This window comes from Malaya genurostris, chromosome 1 (genome assembly GCF_030247185.1).
Source record: "Malaya genurostris strain Urasoe2022 chromosome 1, Malgen_1.1, whole genome shotgun sequence".
Classification (NCBI taxonomy): Eukaryota; Metazoa; Arthropoda; class Insecta; order Diptera; family Culicidae; genus Malaya; species Malaya genurostris.
Window position 1 is genome coordinate 131,924,862 of NC_080570.1, and position 24,279 is coordinate 131,949,140.

General features: G+C 36.8%; 1 protein-coding gene across 4 annotated transcripts; it reads left to right on the forward strand.

Annotated features, from left to right (window-relative positions):
* Positions 1-559: 559 nt before the first annotated feature.
* On the forward strand, positions 560-17,495 carry LOC131425803 (T-complex protein 11-like protein 1). 4 transcript variants are annotated; one of them, XM_058587987.1, is made up of 4 exons: positions 1,714-1,852; positions 7,584-7,715; positions 7,928-8,035; positions 15,555-17,495. In XM_058587987.1, exons 2-4 carry the CDS (start codon positions 7,693-7,695, stop codon positions 16,924-16,926), a joined length of 1,503 nt encoding a protein of 500 aa, XP_058443970.1. In that variant the 5' UTR covers positions 1,714-1,852; positions 7,584-7,692; the 3' UTR covers positions 16,927-17,495. The 4 variants fall into 4 exon arrangements, with proteins under 4 accessions (XP_058443973.1, XP_058443970.1, XP_058443972.1 ...); XM_058587989.1 differs by having other exon boundaries at positions 1,742-1,852; positions 7,597-7,715; XM_058587988.1 differs by having other exon boundaries at positions 1,768-1,907.
* Positions 17,496-24,279: the final 6,784 nt, after the last annotated feature.

Below are 24,279 nucleotides of genomic sequence, written 5' to 3' on the forward strand. Positions count from 1 at the left end.
TTTACTCTACTTAATTTTCACTTCACACTGGTAATAAGGGCCGGTAGTATGAAAATAAAACATAAAAAAGAGCTCAGTTAAGCCCTACCGGCCTCTCTAACCCCGGATGTTGGAGCGTAATGCAATCAACATCTTATTCGAGTCGTTCCATATCTTATTCATTTATTCATTCACTTATGAAGCTAAAAACTGTATCGAATATCTTTATCAAATTGTAACGCTAATTGATTGTATGTGATGATGTTTGCAATACCGTCAAGCCCACCAACCAATGGGAGGGAATTCAGTTCAAGAATTTGGCATCAAAAGTGAGCTTCACAATTCAAGTCCAAAATTCATTCCATCATTTGGTTTCAAAAATCGGTCCTAGAATTGCAGGTCCAGAATTCAGATTCTTTAACATCAAAGAAACTGAACCATACATATTCACGTCATCCGGTTCTGTCTCTGACATTACCCACCAGCCTCTTTGGGTTGTAGCGAGAACTACATAAGTAAACATTCAAGAGTGAAATCAAAATAGTATACATCATTTGCGTTTAGGCCCTTATGATATGTTGTCGCCGATCAGATGATTTTGACACCACCATTTGTTTTGATTAAATTGTTTAGTTTGTAGTGATTTACTGAATTTTTCGTGGACAAAAAGCTAGTGTAGTACTTAGTACGATAACAATCAACAAGTTTTAACACATTTCGACCGGTACTAATAAAGTACAACCAAATCGGACGCATGTACGTAGAGAATATTTTCTTTGTTCTTACAGTCGTGACTGATCTGGAAACTTGATGCTTCCTAAAATGGAAAGTGGTTGCTGTCAGAAGAGCAGCTTCCTGCTAGTTTCCAGCAAGAATCCACTAGTTTCTTCACTCGACCCTGTTTCGGTTCATTGTTCGAACGAAGATTTTGCATCGGAATTGGGAAAGCTTTGTTGCGCTTGCACTTATGCTGATGTGAAGAAGCCAAAGCGGAGCTTTGTTGTCTGGGAAAGATCGGGTCAAACGATGGTCGGTCGCAACCTTCCCCCTCAAATGTTCAGTTGAATGCTTCTCTGTATTCAACGCGTAGCAGTGGCTTCGAAATGTATTTTTAGAATTTTGTTTGAGTTACAATGATTTTATCCTAAATGTTTTCGCTCATTTCAACCTAGTTACCTTATTGAAATCGATAATTATAGCATCACGAATTGATTGAATCTATACTGATACTTAAAAATTTGCTGTGAACTGCTATTGTAAACTTTTAGATATACACAATTCTGTTTGGAAAAAAGTGTAGTTATTAGGTTCAATCTCAACACATCAAGTATAGAAATGGCGTACCACAACCAATGCTCTCCAATTCCAGCAGCCCTATTTAAATCATATGTTTGAAAAAACTAAACAAATACAAGACGCTTTCGCGACGCATGCGTCGCTACACTGTTTTTGTTTAACACTTCCTCCATACCATGCCACCCCCCAAAAAAACAACTGGTTCCGCGACGTCTATTACTCTGTATAGAAAATGACTGTTGTAGCGATGAATCCAGTTTGGCTTGACTCGGTGCGATCTAACCAATACCAGTCTGCTTAACATATGATTTCACTGCATGTCGTTGTTCGTACTGATGTATACAGTTAGTTTTTCTTTATTTCTGTTGTGCTTTCCACCATCGATTGTGTTTGGTTGGCTAGCGAGCTCGCGAAACGCGACGGTGGCTGTCCCGCACGACTCGATTTCGCTTCAATTTCAGTCGCGGTCTTTGTTTGGTACCGTTAAAACGTGTTCAGAGAAGATATCACCTTAGCGTAAATTGTCGTGATTAAGAATTTTGCAAACTCCCTGATCAGTGGTTGGTTACACAACAAAGTAAGTTAGTGAACTCGTTGCGCTGCTACTGAGCTCAATATCGATCGGCTGGGAGGTGAATGGTTACGGCTGATGGTACGCGACATAGATACGCTTGAAGAGCTTTTTTTGTGTACCTAATTGTTGGCAAACATTACTTGCGTTTTGCGTTTGTTGTGAAATAGTGGAATAAAACACACAGCAGAAAAAACGTAATAGAGAAGATACTCGAAACTTCGTGATCGCTTGAAAAATGATTCATATTTTTGATGATTGTGATTCGAATGTAGGAGACAGGGTACCAAGCAAATGCCACCAAAGTTAACTTACTACGCATTTATAAATGTAGGTACGTTTCTCGTGTTCTAGGTGCAAACCCGTTGGGGTGAGTTGCAATGCAAATGGCCGGTGGTTGTGGCTGTGTGATCAGTATTCTTAAAACATTGTAACAACAAACCTTTTACTATAAAGCTACTATTCGAATAGCAGAAATTTGTTGGTTCGTACTTAAATTGAGGAAATAGCGAAGTAAAATCAAAACTTCAATACAAAGACATTTTACTGACGCCTCGGACAAATGTTCATGCTTTGTTTAACCATTTCGGTTCATATAATAATTTATTGAATCTGACAAAGCGGATCATAGTACTTGTGCTACAGATTACTAGTAAATTGTTGAGTGAAAAAATACAATCATTACCATAGAAAAAAACAAACCGAGTAATTGCCTGTCAAACGAAGACAACTGTTGTTTTAATCCTCAATTGCATTACCCAAACATAGTCGCAATCGTATATCATATCCAGACAAAGAAGTTTCAAGGTAGTGAAACACGGACATGTTGATGTTTTTAGTCAGGATGTCATAGATTCAAACTTTCCAACAGTGGCGTCTCGTGGCAAAACATACGGGTTGTGCACTGATTATGTCGTATGATCAGATGTAACAGTTCGTTGTAAGTGAAAGCTAAAGATTGAGGAATGGATTTTCGATTGTGCTTTTCTGTACAATAAAATAACGATATACTTTTAAATCGGATTTTTTTTACTGAACTTATTTCGGCGCTCCTGCGTCGATAAAATCTGTCATTAACTTAATCAATAAAACTGCTTCGACGTTGCAACTAAGACAGCAATTTGTTTTCAACTGCCATAAGCATAAGCTACTGAAGCCTCTTTTGAAGGTGTTCATAATAGTTCTCGAGTAGAGCCAAACGTGACAGAGAGAACAACAAATCTCAGTACTAAGCTTAGTAATTCCTTCTCTTCTTGAATTTTTGCAGTAACTCATGCGCACGGAAAAGTTAAGTTGGATGTATTTGACATGTGTGTAAATACACGCAATTTTGGTGCACAAGGCAAAGTGCTCGAGTTTGGAGCGCAACGTCTATGCGATATGAAAAGATCGTCTAGCTGTTATTGACCAGCAAGCGCAAACAGCTTAGGGAAAAATTGTGCATACTGTGCTGTGAGCAACATCGCTCATTATTGTTTATTCGGTACCATCCGCCATGCTTTCAGCGAATGAATAGAGAATATAAAAAATAATTCAATTTTACCGGTTGTGCAGTGCACGAGGTGCACATGAGGACGAGACGCCATTGCTTTCCAATAAAAAAAAAACAAATTTTACTCCATCTAGTGGTGCAATGATGCCTTTCTCATAGCATTCATAATGTCATAAATATTGTTGTGAAGGTCTTTAAAATACTTTTTATTGACTCTTGAATGATAAAAAAAAAATCTCTTTGGGTATCAATAAGCATAGCTTACAATTTGAATCCGCAATTGCAAGAGAGTATTTGTTTTATAGTCGACGAAATTACACCATTATTCCAAATGTATGCAATTATATCTTTGTACATACTTGCGATACGGATTTCGATATTTCAGCTTCTCTTCGCCAAGGTTGTGTTCAAGTTTTGTATGCAAGCAGTTATTTTTATAGCGTTAAGTTTCTCTACCAACCTGCGATATCGGTTGAAGCGATAAGCTAGAAATTAATCTTAAGCACTCAAAATTTACCCTGGGGTAGGTATTGGACGAGAGTCCAAACCGAAATTTGATTAATGAGGATAACTTTTTACCTTTCTCATACAGAAAGGCTATACAATCACTGTGAAAACCGACTTTTGACGAACTGAGCAAATGTCTGTGTGTGTGTATGTGACAAATAATGTCGCTCGATTTTGTCAGAGATAACTGAACCGATTTTCACAAACTCAGATTCAAATGAAAGGTCTTATAATCTCGTACACACTTAATTTCCTTTACCGAACTCAGTAATATTTTTACCGATTTTTACTCATCTGAACTTACCGCAATCAGTTCAGTAATTTATTTATTGACGAACGTTCCGTAAAACTGAAGTTTGTTCGAGCTGTCATTTTTCACTATACTAATCAGTAATTTGTGATGAGGATTCGGTAATATTATACTGTTTAGTCAGCACGGGAAGATAACCGAACGTATTCTCAAAAACAACCGATTAGTTCAGTTATTCGTACAGTTCAGTACAGTATGAAATCAATATTGAATATTTACTTTTAAGTTCGAAATTTCAGAAAACACACACCAAAACAATTGAAATTCCAATGCATTTTGTTATTTATTTAATATATAATTTTCTATAAAATTAAATCTAAACTTCCCTAGTTGTAGTAAGCGTTCTGATTCCAATTATTTCCAAAACCAAAAAAATGAAAAAAAATGTCACTCACTTTTCTCACAGATGTCGTGACCGATTTTCACAAACTTAGATTCAAACGAAAGGTCTTATGGGTCCATAACTCGCTATTGAAATTTATCTTTATCCGACTTCCGGCTCCGGAACTACAAGGCAATATGAGCAAATCTGCGAGAAAATGCGCACTCAATCGCCCTTATTCTGAATTCCTGTAGATGTCCGTAGAAATATTCAAATTTTCTGCAGATTTTATCTACGGATTTATAGAAAATCTCCAAATCCATAGATCTACGGAGATTTCCGTTGATCTGACATCGCTGAACCTGTTAGAAATGAACCTGTTTCATGTGTGTTCCACTGAATTCAGGACGGCGCTAGTGTATCTCAATAATACGGGTGCAATGAATTACGAAACAAAAAGATTGCAATAGCAATCTGTACTTCATGACGTTAGTAGTCATTTGTAAGCGTTTTTATTGATTTATTTATTCATTTATTTATTTATAGCCCATTTGAGTTGAGTCTTGTTTGTCATTCTCATACGGGTGTAAAAACCACCATCTTTTAAAATAGTTACAGGAACAAAAACAAGAACAAAACTACTACAATAATCTTAAAACGGCTAACTACACACTAAATAAGTAACATAAAAAATAAATATTGTAAAACATTGTCAAAACATAATGGCACTTCGTTTAAGTTTACTAGCAAACTGACTAGAAGTAAACTTCGACTGCAGTGAAGGTTCGAATACAAACGGCTATCGGTTCATTATATCCGATAAGAGTCCTGTGGAATCTGTGCTGAAGCAGAGTTGCATTTCGCAGTGTTCTATTCGGTGTATGAAAATTTATTTCATAACGTCACTCAGGTGCATCAATCTCTCCGTTAATCAGTTTACATCTATCAGGATAGGGTGGCAGATTTGCTGGATCTCGCCATGGCAGGTGTCCACGAAATTTGATGAGGAAACCTCAAGGATTGGCCGAACCAGTGAACAGCGTGTGGTTCTTTGAATTGCTTAGCGATTTTTGAAATGCATCCCAATTGACGGAACGCTTTCGTGATTATTAATGATCGATGTGAATCGAATGTCAATTGCTCATCCAATTGTATTCCCAAATCATTTACCAGGTTCACTATAGTCAGGACTGAACCACCAATACAGTAGTCGAATTTAACAGGATGCATGCGAATGATGAAACGTCATCACCTGACACTTTGAAACGTTGATAAAAAATTTATTCACGCAGCACCAATCGACCAAGAGTAGTAGTTGATGCTGCAATCGCCGACAGTTTGAACTACGAGATACAATTTTAAGTCGTCTGCATATATCAGTTTGACACCATCTCCCGGAACCAATGAAGCATCGTTAAAGAATAGCGTGAACAGCAATGGTCCCAAATTACTGCCTTGTGGAACTCCAGAACTGGGGAACGGGTATAGCGTGATGGATAAGTCGATGCCTTTCACGCAGCCCACCTGGGTTCGATTCCCAACCCAACACATAGGATCAGAAAACTTTTCTGGTCCGAAGAGGTGAATGACAACAATGTTAAAACCTCTATAATGGAAACAAAAAAAAAACTCCAGAACTATTCGAAAATTGCGACGACGTACAATTATCCAATTTCACTCGTAAAATCCTACCAGAAAGAAACGAGTTTATTTGTTATCATTGGATGATCTGCTAACGACTCGGTTCAAGATAAGGGAAACATAGATTTTCTTTTGGTTTGCAAATTAGTAACATTGGAATTCAAGATTCGGTAGAATAAATTACTTCTCGTTCATTACTCACTGAAATGTGGTGAACTATGTTTAAATCATTGTGGAGCCAGAGAACCATAGCTTTTACTTATATTCTCGATGTATGGGAGCTGTCAAAATGTCCACGGGATGGTTAGAGTAAAATCTTCCTCCTTGGAGTTCCTTTCTGAGAAGTTCCATGGCAGACTTTTAGACTACTCGTTGCAGTAGAATCTCCTTTACTCGAGCAGTTTTTGAGGCCTGCAAACAGGTAGCATTCCAGTGAATATGGTGGGAGCGGCAGCAGTTAGACATCCAATTCATGCGCGGCTCACTCCCTTCGACAACAGCTTTCTAATTGACAAATGATCATGCAAAATAGTGATTTTTTTTTCAAGGTTTCCGGTGTAATTACCACATATGGCCATCCGGAGCGTTGAGCATCTTCAGAATCAGAACGAGCACGTTTGAACTCAATTAGCAGTTTCTAGTTTTTCAAATCTTCTTATTAGATCAATATTAAACACTCGTTGGTATTATCATCAGTGAAAATTGGAAATGTTTTGAACACAACGTTGATGGCCTTCAATTTACGTTGTCACGAGCGCCTTCGATCACAAAAAGTCGGGGTTTTAACAGCTTATTCACGAACACAAATGTAAAGTCGTATCAAAGAGTGTTGTTTATTTTGGTCTCGAAACATCTAACCACAATCAAATCTATCCAAAAAGTAGAGTTTTGTTGTCATGAAGAAACTTCTGAAAATTTTTCCTTACCGAGTTTTAGAAACTATTACAGCATCAAAACTTTTCTGAATTTTCTTGCTGAAAATGAAACTGCTTCTGTACTGTACCGTGAACACGTGACCTGAATCTTCACCAAGCATTTTACGCTTGGACCAAATTTTCGCTTTCTGTCTCATAAAAGCAAAACAAATCAAATGGTATGCTAGCAGAATACATCCACACATCATAAATCAGCTGTAATGCTGCCTGGCTACAGCTTGGCAATTAAATGTAAGAAAAAAAAAACGAAATCAACATCAACACCACAACAAAGTCAATGTTATTCAATATTGCGAGCAGTGTAGGTGAACTTGCGCGCTGAAATTTTGTAATCGCTTGCCCTGGTTTTCCGATCCGATTTTCAAGTTTATGAAGACCGTTTACCGATTTTTGTTTTGTGACATAATGTCATATTTTTCATAATTCCAAACTATTCACATTTCAACTTTCTCCCAGAAGCTCTCAAGCGTATCGTGTCAGGGGCACTTCATCAGCTTGCATCAATTTTATGTGCTAATTTTTCATTACAGTTTTTCCCACCAGTTCGCATTCAAATACGCTAGATAGAGAAAAATAAGTTTGTCGTAAACTCCTCAGAGCAGTGTCGTTGAAAAGGGAAAGGTAAAATCAGCGTAAACTATGCCAGCTGATGCATTTTCAAGGTAATCCTGCGATGTTCTATTTATATAGTTTGTTTTTAGGTTGAGATGTTTGGTTTGCTAAAAAATTTCTAGCACTGGCTACACAGAACAGTCGTCGTTGTTAATTTTCATATTTTTTCTAACTGATCATGTTTCCAGATTCAAGTCGTTTTATTTGTTGTGAGATGAAAAGAAACAATCCAGTAGAATAATTGATCTTACGTACATTTTAGAATGGATTCCTCTGGATCCGCAGCGGAATCGACGGAGGCAAAGGACATTCCTGCCAGCATCGAAGCTGCCATCCTAAGGGCAAGAACCGAAAGCGAAGGCTCAGACAAGTAAGTACTACTGTGTATTAAAAGATTATTTGTTTCCGGATCTGTTTGTGTATTTTTGGCGAATTGCACGGCTAATAGAATAATCCAACTGACTATGAAACCTTCCAGGTCGGTGTGCGAACAACAACATCTGGATTTGATTTTACGTTTCGTCTTTGACTCTTTAGTGCATAACAGTTTATGTTATGTATGTGCACCTAGCATAATTTTGGGGGTAAAAAAAATTGTTCCCTTCAAATCATCAAATCCCACGACAAAAGGGCCTAACTGCAAATGTTTTGAATTTTGTTTTCGTTTCGTCTCATCAGTGCATAGCAGTTTAATGCGAAACTCGGCAGTTCAATTTGAACCGCTAAGCAGACGTCAAATTTCTGTCCGGCAGATGTTTGTTTCGCTTTGTTTACTTTTTCTTTCCCGATTTACCGCACTAATTTTATATTTGACGCCTTATTCTTCGCAAAATTTATATTTATATTGGAAGCTTTCGAGAAATTACAGTAATGGCTCCATAATAACCAAAAGAGAAAGTAAAAGAGAGACTCTTATTTGCATTAACGCCCTTTTGTCGTGGGACTATCGAAATTACTGCTACATCTAGGCTAAATGAGATCATTGCTCTGCCTGGTTTTGGAACCTTCAACTGCAAATATTCTGCACGAGCTACAAATCTTACTTACCTTACCTTACAGCTATAGGCCTCAAACTAGTCAAACCAGTCATTTCCTCGATTCGATAACCTCGTACCTAGAACGGTTGCAGCAGTGCTACTCACGGCGGACCTTATGTTCCTCCAGCTACAAATCTAACTTGTTTTAATTTCATGACATTATACAATTGTTGCAAAATTGTTATCTATACAGAATCCGCCATCTAACTTATTTTTTGAACTAGCGGTTATTTCGACATTGGTAATTTTAATGTCATTTCTGATTTGACAGAAACTTAGTTTTATCCTTCCGCTGAACGAAAATGGTCGTGTATACGCTTGAGGAACGCGTAAAATAGTGCAGTTTTACTTTGAAAATCAGCTTGAAGAAGACGCCGATTTTTGCCAAAAAATCATCTTCTCGGATGAGGCACATTTTCATCTCGGCGGGTATGTTAATAAGCAAAATTGTCATCTGGGGACGGAAAACCCGGGCGGAGAAGGCGATGCATCCTAAGAGAGTGACTGTTTGGTGCGGATTTTTGTCTGGCGGCATGGGCCATTTTTCTTCGAAAATGAGGCAGGAGCCGCTGCCACGGTCAATGGTGAGCGCTACCGCGCCATGATTAGCGATTGGTTCTTCTCGTTACTTGAAGAGGAAGACTTGGACACCATTTGGTTCCAAGACGGCGCTCCGTGCCACACAGCCCACGCTACGATCGATCTTCTGGGCACAGTCTTCGAAGATCGAATTATCAGTCGAAATCGATGTCGTTTGCAAACTTGTTCGGTTTGGTCTATATCGATCTATTATGAACCGACTCACGAACAAACAAAGCTTGCAAATTAATGAATTTTACTATCAAAATTCATGCTCGGTTAGCCAGTGTTTTCGAAAAATTGTGTTCATCGACGAAGCTCATTTTTGTTTGAATGGATAGGCCAACAAACAAAATTGCCGCATCTGGAGTGAAGATCAGCCAGAAGCATTGCAAGAGCTACCAATGCATCCCAAAAAAGTCACTGTTAGGTGACATCATCTGGCCGTACTTTTTCAAAGGCGACGATGGGCGGAACCCCGATCAACAAGGGAGAACAAAATTGTATCTGGAATTGTTTCGTTTTTTCTATCTAAATTAATCATAATCTTTGTCTCCTTAATAGTTAAAATAACAAAAATTATAACTCAATAACAAAATTGTTACAAACCTTGATATGTAAATATCAATATTATATCAAAATTTGTTACCAATTTAGTATGACTTTTCAGCTGTTATTACCAATTTTTTTGGGGGAAAGGCTTTACCGTGCAAATCTAAAAGTAGATTTCGCGAAGTAAGGTGAAATTGTATACCTTTAGGCGATTTGATTTGCCATAAAAAAGTCATTCACAGGTTAAGAAACTGGTTCCGAACCGGGAAGTTTTGGGTTGCCAACATACGCTACAATTGCATCGGGGCATGAGAACATACTGAGGTTAGAAGGATATATTGGCATCATATAATAACTAGTGTAAGTCCATATTGCTACAAAAATAATCTATCACTTTCCATCTCTTTCGTCGTTTCTTTCCAACCGGCATATGAATGACAAAGGAGCTATTTTAAAACTATAAGCAAGTTTTTTTTTGTACTGAAGAATAGTTGTAAATGAACGGAAATGACTAAATTCAGTGAAGCAAAACTATCTAATAGAATCTGAGGAAATTAACTTATGAATGATAGTTTTTCAGTTTTTTGTTCTTTGTACCTAGAGGGACGACTTTCAAATAACATTCGAATCAGTTTGCTCGTTCAGTTGAAGTAGTGAATTGTCTGTACGTGTATGTGTGTCAATTGGATTTTTTTCGGAGATGGCTGAATCGATTTTCGTAAATTTAGAACAGAATAAAAATTCGTTTGAAAGACAGTAAAATATCAGAAGAAGTGTATATAACATCGATTCGAGTAGCAAGTTTTTATGATTGATGATCAATTGATGATTCGCAGCCAAAAGCCCCGCAAGTAATGCTCAAAAACCATCAATATTGAACTTTCATTCCGGTTTGATTGATATCTACCTAGATTGACTCACAGAAAAATGATTCAAATGGAAAGTCTCCTAATGCGGGTCGGTTGCTTTATACTCTACATTGCAAATTTCGAATCCCAGCTCATGATTCCGGATTGGAAGTAATCAGAATACTACGAAATCAGACTATCATAGATTTATCAGATATGGAGAGATTGAGCTTTTCAAATCGAAGGTAAGTCGTTTCTGTCTGAGTCATGAATGTAAAAATGTTCATGCAATGATATAGATGACAACGGGCAAAATGCGATATCTGCAATTTGTAGATCTTATTAATTGATGACCTAACCAACTCATTTCGATTATACTGACTTTGGATCCAAAAATTGTGAAAGTGATTCAATAATACTTTCGTTTGCTTTAGGCCATGATGATATCATCAGTGCCACCAGTGAACATTTCTCAATGTAATATTAACAAAGTTTTTTATTTACAACTACGTAAAATTTCATCAGATCAACATTAGTACAGCAAGAACTAAAGATAAATCGATACGATTTTTCTTAGGAATTGTTTTTTCTTTATTTCCAGTACATCCGTCCGGTAAAACTAATGTCGCTAATTTCAATCTGCAACTAAAAGACCTATAAATTGAAAAAGTATTGAGCTGAGTTTAGATTTTGGTTTTGAGCACATTTTAGATTTTGTTTTTCGTTTATTTCAGCGTCACTTTTGAAGACGTTTTGAAATTTTTAACACTCTGTTTTTCGGAAACAAAAATCGGTCATCGATAAAATTGAAGAATTCAAGCATTCATTTGACTCCAAGCTTGTGAAAATCATATCTGAAGAAACATTGCAGAATTCAATGAACTGAGTCGAATGCTATATCACTTTTTCCAATATTTTTTAGTAGAATTTTAAAGCTTTTGCCTTACATTGCTTTGTTCGTAAGAGAAAAAGCGCAAAATCATCTTGAAAATTATTTATTTTCAATTTAAAATTAATATTGAATGAAAATTTTACAAAGTTTAAGAAGAATTACTTAGGAACGTTCTCAAATTTAAAATTTAAGCCATCATTTCAAAATCAAATATCAAATTATTGTTTTCAAAAGCATCTTCAGGTATGAAAAAATTGGAAAAAATGTTTGTTAGTGCTCTTTATTGAAGCTTAGACTTTTCCGAGCTGAAAGTCAAAAACATGATCGACAAAAGTGTTTGAACTCTTTTTTTCTCAATTCTCTAGTATAGTTTTACCTGTAATATAACGGCGCTTAATATAATATCCTGACTTGCTAGAATCTTAATAAAATCTGAATGTTTGCTTCTGATTTGGAATCATATTTATAACATAATGAGATATAAATATTAAGATCATATATTATTTTGATAGAATCTTGTTATGCTCTGTTGATCGGGACGTTACTGAGAATGGTATGTAATTTGACGATTTGTTTTACTAAAAATGAAAGAATTGAACAAGCCTGACATGTGGTTTTAACAAGACTGTGCCACATCCCACACGGCACGCGAAACAATCGAGAACCGTCTTCAGTGAACAGTTTATCTCATGTTTTTGGCCCATCAATTGACCACCTAGATCGTATGATTTGACGCTTTTCGACTATTTCTTGCGGTGTCATGTTGAGGCTCATGCCTACAAGAATGAATAAGCAACGATTGATGCAATTGATGGAAGCCAATATTGAAGCATTTATTAGTGAAATACCAGTTGATATGTAGAAGAGAGTGTACCAAAGTTCAATTTTTGAAAGTCAAATCTTATACCTCTTAAAAAATCACCCTTTACATTCATCTGACCGCTACTACTGGTTCTTCTGTAACCATCAACTAATAAGACCTACATATTAGAAAAGTTTTAGTTCGAATTTTCACATTTCAAATTTTTTCGTGTTATAATTTTTCATAGTAATCTAAGAAATGAAACAATTTTTCATTAGAATCTGAATTTGTGAAAACCGGTCGAACCGTCTTTGAAAATCGAAGGGTATTTTCATTTTGTGATTTTAATCGCTATTTCCGGAACCAGTTTTTTTGATCAAGGTCTGCCAATAAAAAGATTTTACCAACCAGTTTTGAATGACCCGCTTCTTTTCGCAAGCTATTTTTTGGTGCTTATCATCCTGTAACTTCAAACCCGGAAGTCGATCTTAAGCCCTTTCATTTGATACTAAATTTGTAAAAATCGGTTCCGTTATTTCCAAGAAAAGTTAGTACACACATTTTCACTTTTGAACACTAATAACCCTGTGATTACGGAGCCGAAAGTCGGATCCGGATAAAATTTTGGAACGTCATACCTGACACAACTTTTTATTAAAATCTAGAACTAGAATCATACACATACGCATAGACATTAGCCGATCTCGACAAACTAATTCGTATGGTATGTTGAATTCAGTCCTCCGGGCTTTGGCTCAAAAGTCGGTTTTCACAGAGATTGCATACCCTTCATTCGTTCTTCAAAATAGGCTTTTTTTAGGCAAAAGTTTGATAAATCATAGGGGGCTAGTTTAAATTAAATGAAATGGCACTGGAAGACCGGAAAGTGAGGGTGCTACAAGAACTAGTACTGAGCAAACATATTATAGTTTCAGCAATATTCAGCGGATGAAAAAGATATTCTGCCGCTGGATGCTGCACATGCATACTTGGGATTAAAAGAGGAACGCGAGCACACTTCGGAAGCATGTTTGACTATGCTGATGCAGATACGGTTGGTAACGGTTGATGAAGTCTACATCCCTTATTATACGTCAGAGAACAGAATGATTAACCGACAATAGACTGAAATCGGCACTAGTGCTCCGAATCATGTGCCTTATTGGAGCAATTGAAAACCGAAAAAATCGGATTTTCGACACAATGCGCCGTTACACAAGAGCATAGTATGAGCTTCAGCTACTGAGCCACTACTTCCGAAACCTGTTCCGAAACCGGAAGCCTAATACGGTTAAAACAGCATAAAAGTCTATGAAACCATAAGAACTTTCATTTGAATCAATTTCTAAATTTGTGCAAATCGTCCTAGTCATCTCTAAAAAATGTATGTGAGCTTCGTTTTGGTGTTTTTGATCGCTATTCAATTTTTCCCTTGTTACATCGTAACTCCTACACTCTCATTGAACATAACTCAAAATTGAGTGACACATCACTCAAATTCATAAAAAGTGCACGTACTCTAAACTACTTGAGTTACCACCTATCTACTCATTTTTGTGTTCAAAATAAGAAAAAAATATTTTGTTCAAAATTTGAGTAAGTTCAACTCAAAATTAGAGTTCCTTGCTCTCAAAATGACGAAATTTTTCTTCGTTTATATTCATATACAAAGTTATTCTTCTTGCTTTTGAATGCGCAAAGTAGTGATTCAAAACCGTTTCCTTCTGAACGGTATAAATATAAGTATAAATTGAGTTGTTTTGATATCCTTATGATGCGCTTTTCACTAAGCATAATTGAAACCACAAAACATCTATGATCGACGTTGATTCATGTTTTCAAAACCAGATTTAGAAACGGCAATGGAAAACGACGTATTCTTGCATTTTTTATTTTGATAAGAATATTCCGAGAATGAAAACGCACTGAACTACAAGAAGTATTTTTTTCACTCAAATGTTAAAAAACTCAACGAGTTTATTTTACTCAAATCCATACTCAAATTTTGACATATTGTTCCAGTTTATGAATTTGAGTAATCGCAACTCAAACCATGAGTTATGTTCAAAGAGCGTGTAGTGACGAATTTAAATTTTAGGGTTGTGAATCATTTCGCGGTTAATTTTAACTTTTGGTTAAAATCTGACTCTTGAGTGGTTATTTGGTGTCGAGTAGTTAAATTTGACTAAAACTGTGCCCCATTTCAAAATTTGACGGACGGAAAGTTATTTGGGTTTATTTTCTATTGGAAATAATTTCAACTAAAGAATTAGTATTAGAATTTTCATAGCGAGATTTTTTTCAGTGTTGGAAAATAACTATCGATCTGTCAAAAATAACCATGCTCTCGAGCAGGGTTATTTTTGACAACATCAAATTAACTACTCGAGTGTCAAATTTTAACCAAAAGTTAAAATTAACCGCGAAATGGTTCACAGCCTAAATACTCATCCAGACCAGGGATGCCAGGTGATAATTTCAAATATCTTCAGGGAGGGTAAAAAAAGTCTGTAAACTCGAAAAAAGGTCTGCGGATTTTCAAGTTTTCTATAGAGAATGGTGCACGGAATTGGTTTAACGAGCAAAAATAAAAAGACCGCGGTAATATCATAAGTCGGTCTTTGCTCTAATAAAAATCCGGAAGTTGAACCTCGATGAAGTTAAATAGGATCATATGGGATTATAAGACACTTCATTGAAATATAAGTTTGTCAAAATCAATTCAGCCTTCTCCGAGCAATTGATGTCAGAACTATTTCGAAAGTTTTTACTGCTGTTACCAGTGCTCTTGGAACCGCTATATTTGAATTAAATGTGTTCGACAAATAATCAACAAATTTTGCCAACTTGAAGAGCTTACTGAATAGTTTTAAAATATTTGCTCCTTTTTAAATCGTTACTCATTAAAACATACCCTTAAAATTGAAAGTTTTAACATACATCATTCAGTAATTGCGGAACCAGAAGTCGAATCCGGACTATGGGACTATATGATAAACAATATGTAAAAGTCGATTTCTTCCCTTTAATATATAGAACTTCTTGCTTCAATCGTTTATAGTCCCATCCAAAACAAGGGACTATTGCATTAAATTGCAAGTTATATTCTATGTATATTCGAAAACTCTGTTTAATTCATTTGTGTCTTCGGACTCACTCATTTCCCTTTTCCTTTCCAGATCCGGTCCGACGCGCTTCGTACTGCCCGGTACGTCGGGTAGCCCACCGAAGATCCTAACCCTTGAGGAGGTACAGGATGCCGTCAAAAACATCGAAAATATGACCCTAGCCCACGAGATCGCCATCAACAGTGAGTTCAAGCTGCAACCGTACGAACCTCCGGAAAATTCACTGGAACGCATTATCAAGGATACAATGCACAAGGCCTACTGGGATGTGCTGAAGGAACAGCTGAACCGACAACCTCCGTGCTACGACATGGCAATCCAGTTGCTGTCCGAAATCAAAGACGCCTTTCAGAGTATTCTGAGCAAAAACAACGAACGTGCCCTAGCCAGGATCAACGAGATACTGGACGAAACTGTGATAAGGCAACAGGCCGAGCAGGGAGTGCTGGACTTCCAATCCTATGCCAAATTTGTCATTCATATTATGGCTTTGTCGTGTGCTCCGGTTCGGGACGAACAGATTGCTAAGCTGAGAGAAATCCAAGATGTAACGGAATTATTCCGCGGAATCCTGGAAGTTCTAGCTGTTATGAAATTGGATATGGCTAACTGTTTCCTTGAAGCTGCTCGGAACGAAGTTATTGCTAATTCAGTCGAGTATGAAAAACAGAAGTTTAAACAATTTCTGGAACTGTACAAGGATGGTTTCCCGGAAACCGAGAAGTGGCTCAAACGAAACAAAGTTCCAGAAAGCACTGCCGAAGGAACAGCGGCGTCGACCGCTGCTCCGAACACTACCTCGACCGAGTCCCAGCAGCGCAGTTCGAAAGACACCATTTTCAATGCGTACTTGGAATTGATCGATTGGAACACAGAGAACGAATTTCCCGAGATGCTGGAAATGGATCGGGATCGCGTTATCGGATTGCAAGGCCGTGCTTCTCGCTTGTGCACCTGTGCTTCAACGCTTGCCATCACCTGTGCTGCCATAGCATCGATTGCGCAATCGTCCGACTTACGTAAGAGCCTCGCCAAGGAACTGGTGATTCTCGTGCAAAACTGTAACAACACCAAGGACTTAGATGATGCGATTGAGAGTATCTGGCTTCATGTTCGATCTGTGATTGCTGGTCGATTGCAAGAGCTCAATCAGCCGATGCTGGATGAAATTTCGGAAAATTCTCTTAAAACGCAAATTCTTCAGATTGCCAAAAGAGAATCACCAGTGCGAAACCTTCTATGGAAACGGCTATTGACTTTCATCCTGCTAGTACTTAGGACTAACAACCCAGTCCCGGTGCCACCCGGTTTCCAGGAGTTTGCCGATGACGTAGAAGGTTTAGCTAAGGCATTCAAGCGCATTTCGTATTACAACTACGCTGTTTATGGAGAGTATTATCATGAAATCTTGAACAAAGCTTAGACATGGTAACCGAAACCCTAGATTTCGGTGAAGTTCTTCCAACGGAACATTTATATCAACGGGCGTAGTGATTCCTTTGTAGCAGAATATTTTCATACAAATAAAAAGTATACAGAGCCTAGTATTAGTATCATGAACCAAACGGCAGCAATAGCGAGTTGAATTGTGATAGCAAACAGTTTACTGATCGTAAAGAAAATTCTAGTGGATAATAAAATTTGATTGTTGGTCGTACAGTAGAAGGAACTAGTCAGCAGTTCATTGATTGTGGTTCTTTAGTATTTTCGTCTACATATATACAAATAGAGTTTGCGTTTAGTCCACGAAACATACAACTTACGTATAGGGCCTTGCGTATCTCTTTTTAACTTTACAAATCGTACGTTCACCCAGTATATTGCGGTATATTCAAATGTAACTCATTTATTGATAGTAATCCGTAAAAAAATGCCGCCTTTTATTCACAATATACTTACCATTTCAAACCGTGCTGTTGATGAAGACTTTCTCTCATAATTTGTACATAAAATATATACATATGTATGAATAAACTTCAACATCAAACCTAACACGTTCTATTGCATAGCGATGAATAGTTTTTTTATTAAATAAAAAGAAAATGTAACGATAGTTTATATAAACAATATCCCGTTTAGGTTCCCGTCCTCATAAAGAATCCTAAAGAAATATCAATGTATTTTAACTACAGAAAAATTTGAAAAACGACAAAGATGAATGCACCCCAAAAACCGTTTTCATTGAATTTTAAGAAAGTTCTAGTTCATACTAGAACGATACTTACCAGATGTGGGATTGCTCACTGCTATTGTCTAATTTAACCGCTTTTTCATATAGTTTGACAGCAAATGCAGAGATTTTCTTGCTCCACAAATTCTGAGTACTTTTACCCTCATTGAAGAGAGGAATAATCATTTGAATGGCACTATCCTCGCCTGGATTTGAACGCAATCAAATTTACAGCTTCCAAGACTGTACTGCTATATCTTGTTATGACGAACTTGCAGCTTCATATGAAAATCCTTCCAGTATGGATTGACATACTTGATAGCAATTATTCTTGTGTGGCAAATATGTTCGATCATGGTATCGCAAACAGAACAGGTAGGTTTATTTAATGTCCTTTTTGAAGTATCCTGAGTTATGTAATAGGTACAATAAGTTTTGGTATGATTATGTTAATTTAGCAAGAGAGTGGAACAAAATTACTAATCCATCCTGCGCATTTCTGTGATTGATAAAAATATCTTTTATGAACTTGTTTACACCGTATTTCCTTCTTGTCGTTGTCAGCCAATAGGTTATGCCGTCAGTTTTCGTTTAGAGTCCAATGGACTTTACTTTCGATGACTATCAATAATAGCCTAGTGATGTCGCAAAACCAATTTGCTGGGCACGGATTGATATTCTTTCTTTCTTGATATGCCCAAAATTAGTCACACAAGATGTGCTCTCATGTTGAGAGCCTCAGTAAAAATGATACTTCAAACTTTATCCAATTTCATGAATAAACAATGTCTACAAGGGGATGGGGTCCACTAGGAGATTGATAGTACCTATTAGCTTTCACCGGACAGAACCAGCCTAGATGCCGTGTGGAATCCGGCGGAAAAAATAAGCCAAGAATAGATCCACTGGGTTCCTGCTTCCATGTCGTAAAAGGCGACAATTGCAGTATTTTTTTTTCTTTTTTTTATTGAATGATAAAAGTCAACTATTGCGCAAATCCTTTAATATTACAAGGTTAATAACAGAGATAACATACATCGGTATATTGAATAAGTAGTAAAAAAATACTTGTTGGTTTGATAAATTAATATTTTGTTCTCGGCAGCCGGTTGCCCAACAAATAATTAAAAACAATCAAGACGCGCGTGAAATCTGTAGACCTTTGTTTGGTGCTTTAAAATGATTTGATATAATTTTTAGAATATGTCACTACAATGAATCGACTATTTTATCTGGATCCTATTCACTCGTTTGTGTTGTAGTGGGTCATTCCATTTAAAAAATAAGGAAATGACAAGGAATCAAGACTTCCCGGGTTTTCAGTATCGAATATTGTTGAATCGTTCACTCGGGAAGTCAGTGAGTTTAGTGGTTCACCCGAGCATTTTGAAACCGGAACATACTGAGTCGCGCGCGAATGCTATAATTACTGAAATTTTCACTAACAAACATCCTTCTCCCGTGACATTTGTGGAGTGTGCAGTAGTATATACGGCCTATAGTAACAACAAGTGTTGGACTAACATACCTTCCTATCCCTAAGCGGACCTACAACCGGACCTGGCCGGCGCCGGTACTGAACAATAAATTTCGGGGTTACCAGAAGTTGCACATTGAAGGTTGATCTGCCATTCCCAGGTCGTATCTTCCAGAATTTCTTTGTACAATATCTTTTTTTCTTTCTCGTAGATCACAAATAATTGTCACAACATAATTGAAGACAATTTCAGCTTGAATAAGGCATCAATATGCGCAGGTTTCAACAATATCATTTGTTACAAATAGCTGCTTATGATCTCAGTTTAAACAGTAAGGCCAAATTCCACGAAATTCTCATCACTGAACTAACTGATGTCGTATAAAAGCAACGCTAGAATACAATTTCTGAGTGAAATTTATCTGCCGAATGTTCACAGATCACCAAGCAGGTTTTCTTCCATTTGCAGAATGTCTTATAGGACGATCATTTTTAATTTAAATTTCATTATCTTCCTTACGAATCTGATGCTAACGTTGCACTTTTAAAGAACAAAATTGTTATTTCCCTTCACTAGTTAATCAACTGAATTTTTTGTATTAGTTATTCTACAAATACAAGTCTAAACAAAATGTCCGCGCATAACTCTTATTCCGGTTTGTTTACTCTCAATGACTTAAAATGGCAAAAACGTCACTTACATATTTGACGCTTATGTTGCATTCAAAAATTTTCTATATGAAAAATTTCTAGTGCTTCTGGGATAACGGCCACCTGTCAATATCTAATTTAAAGAAGAATTGAAGGATTCGATGAAGACTTAAGCTAAAACACACGTAATTTCTGGTGCAACGAGAAAGAGTATTGCGATTTGTTGTTTCCGTTCTCAACTAACTAACAACAGTCAAATTAAGCGTCGTTTAGACGACCAGGATGAGTTTGTCGGTCCACATTTAAATTCAGCATACCAATCAATAATGTTTGATTTGCTTGAAACACAGCCTGGATAAAGCTTCTCAAGCCATTTCATCGATCGCTCAAATTTTTAACAAAAAAGCAATTGCTCCAAATACGGCAATTTTGCTTGTTGACGGATACAATCAAACCAAAAATGTGCCTCATCAATGAAGAGAATTTTGTGCTACAAACAGTTTTAATTGAACACTGATTTTGAAAATAAATTTCTACGATTTGGAAGCGTTGTACAGGAGTTAACCTGAATCATGATGATTTGCCAAACAATAATACTGAGTAGACGTCACTTTACACTGTCAAAACAATTTAATAATCCCTATTGATATAACAAACCTCCTAAAAACACCCATTATATTTTTAACCAATTTGCAACCTCTCATTCTGCCACTAATGCAGAAGGCGACAGCAGCCAGTCGACGCCGTTAAATTTACCAATTGCCATCATAGACACACGGGGAGGCATAAGATAAGAGCTTGTGAGCACTTGGTTATCTCACCTTCTGATGACCTGCAATACCAATATCATATATATTGATTTTCAATATGTAATAAATAAATTAATAGAGTAGTAGAATGTATGATTAAGCTAATCTGTAGGCTTGTACTAATCTTAACGATTAAATTATTGTTATGTGCATTAATTCAACTCAGTTCCGGTTTTAGTTTTCAGGATATTTACCGCAAAAATATATGATTATTTAAGCTGGGATGACTGGATGGACCCAGTAATGAAAAATAAAACATTTTATACTGAGGTTTCACCATTAGGTTTTGCACGCTAACGACACAAATGAACTGTCGATGACGCAAATTCATCTTTGACAGCTATCGGTGGTTTGTTTTAACTGGAATGACAAGTAGCATAATAAAATTTTGCAAGACTATCAATATACAAAGTGGAACGATACTGAATGAACAGGAATACAAAGCACTGACAGCTGTTAAACGATGTTCATCCAGCTGATTTTTAGAGATTATGTCATTTTCGTGCAAAACCTAATTAATTACCGATGAATTGTTTTTGGCTCAAACATTAAACTCCGGAATTACGACATGTTGAGTATAATGGGCTAGTAGAGATGCTCAAGCTTCGGGTATTTGTATTGGTCGGGTTCGGGAACAGAAAAAGATATGTTTGCCGGGTTCGGGTCGGGTACGGTTGCCAATCATTTCCATTTTCAACGGGTACGGGTTAATAAATTTGGTTGGGTTTCGGATTAAAAATTAATCTCGGGGGCTCGGGTCGAGTACGGGTAAAAGTAATTTATTTTCCATCGGTACGGGTCGGGTTCGTGTTTGAAAAAATGTTTAACCGACCATCTCTATTGGCTAGGGAATTTCCACTCAAGATGAAACGCAACAAGAGAAAAATATGAAAACATGTGTCCTTCTTTGTCCGTTGACGACTGTCCAATGTACCTTTGAACACTTTGGTTTTCAATACCAAATACTAACGGACGAAAAATGTTTGTGAATTGAGATTGTTTTAATTCAATTTATGTTTTGTAAAAAAAACTGAAATTTAAATAACGATATATCAACTTCACGACAAAAAAAAAATTCTTAGGACGGTTTCTCAGAAATAAATGTATAAGACGACTTAAACTTAAAATGATAACATCAATTAAATAAAATGCAAAACCGCGTAGGTGCAACTTAGTTTGGAAAGCTAAGTTTTTAAAAAAAATATATTGCGAACAACCGGTTGAGTTGTCTGAATTTTGGATTTAAAGTGTTTTCGTCCGGTTTTTGCAAAAAATATGTTTCCCAACGATTCTTGCATTGCAAAGCTCGTATCCCGTTTTGACGCACAATTTCCTTTTGACTTACACAGGTTTTCCGAACTAAGTAGCTTGTAACCGTATTTTGAATTTAGCCATTAATAAGAATATAAATATACAGTTCGCTTTCACATCTCATCCAAGTCAGTCGATAAAACAAAACCGCTTACGTTCGGAACAGAAGAAACCAAGTACAGTATTGTGTAGTGAACAATAGAACGACCTCGAAATAAGTAAACCAAACCAAACCAATAAAAGCTACCGCCGACACGAAAGAATACAATTGTTGTTGTTGTTTTCAGGCAGTGCAAAATTCGACCTTTGATACGAGAACTTGAAGGTTTGCTTGAGGAGCAAATGCATCTTGACATTAAACGTGTGCATTTACTTCAATGCAATAAGAAAAATAATGTTGTTTACATCCAGTTTTATAAAGAGTTGGATGCAATTCAATTCGCAAAAGACAATAATAATGTGCATTATGTGGAGCACGATAACATTAAGTACAACATTCCAGTATATATGGATGATAGTGCTATAGAAGTGCGTGTGCATGATCTTCCCTCAAGCGTCACCGATTCATATATTCACAAAACTATGTCCTAATATGGAGAGATTCTCTCTATCGAAAAAGAAAAGTGGAAGAATTTTTTCTCCGGTATTTTAAATGGCGTACGTTTATCACGCATACACTTGAAGAAGGCTATACCTTCTTATGTGATTTTCGGTCAAGATACAAGAATTCCGTGCAAATCACTTGTTGCCTACGACAATCAGATGGCCACATGTCAATATTGCCAAAAAGCTGTTCACTACGGTAAGCCATGTGATAAACTGGACAAGGAGACAACTACACCAAAGGACAACGGTGCTTCCTTCACACCAACCCCAAGCAGCCACAGTACACCTGTGACAGTCACCAGTGAAGTATCCCCTTCAACGAAACCATCCAACGTAACCCCTATAGAACAAAGTACACCAGCTGCAGTTAACAACTTATCCTCAAACCAACCAGCAATTGCAACCAATGTACAACAAGTTGCATCTACAGCAACTAGCAACGAAAAGAAGACGGAAATCGACAACAATACCATCGATGCGGCAATGGATGACGAGACGAACCACGAACGAAGTGCCCCTCAATCCTCGCAGGAGGGAAATGGAAGCTCTTCTCCCCTAGAAAAAGGGTGACGAGATCCAACTAAAAAAAATTATCTAAAAAATCGGCTCAATCAGCCACGTAAAGCTTGTATGCAAATAGGCCTGAATAAAAATATCTTTTAAATAAAAAAAAAATAAATATTATTTATACTTTGACGGATACCATTACTTATAAAACGTAATTAATTGAAGATGAGATAAAAACGTGCTGTGAATCTAAAGGGTGAATTTTTAAAAAGTATAGGATTGGATTTTCAAAAATAAAACAACAAAAAAGCTAAGAACATTGATGAAATCTTTATTGGAATCGATAGAATGATCAATATAATTTAATGTTTGAAGACGATTTAATGCAAATGTTGGCCGCGGCTCCGCTTTAGAAGGTTCTATTTTGGCTCACTCTCTCTCCAACATATTGGCATACATACATGAATTGGCATTGTATTTCACTAATAATGCCACCGGCCCATAATCCACTCCAAACAAGGACTTTTTTGGGATGCATTGGTAGCTCTTACAATGCTTCTGGCTGATCTTCACTCCAGATGCGGAAATTTTGCGTGTTTACTTATCCATTCAACCAGAAATGGGCTTTGTGCTGAACTCAATTTTTCCATTAAAAAGTGGATCTTCCTTTAACTTTTCCAGCGCCCATTCGTGATTAAATTATAAGCCAAACGACGATTCATGATTAAATTGAAAACCAAAATGAACAAGTTTGACGATTCATGTGTGATCTGTCAAAAACAGTGTTACCAAATAGATACCAGCAAAAAAATCACCCTTCAATGAATAATGCGAGGTATGTTACATACGGTTTTTGGGAAAACGACAGTTGAAAATAAGTCTGGGTAAATTAGAGCCAATTTTAAACATCAACCAAGAGTGTTGAATAATTTTCAGCTTAACGACGCTATGCAGAAATACTTGACTTGTTCGAAGGATTTGTAATCAGTTCTGTAATTTCAAATGGGCTACAACATACGAACCGATTCGCAACCCCTCATTCAGCTACTAAGACAGAAGGCGATAACGCTCAATCGACTGTTCCTGTTCTATTGACAAGCTGTCCATAGGGACCATAGATACATGAGGAGGCATAGGATAGGAACTTGTTAGGACTTAGTTATCTCATTTTTCGATGACTATAAATGGCACGGTTGTAAAATTCTCTTAAATTAAATCAAAAAAACTAGCTAACAAAACTCACAT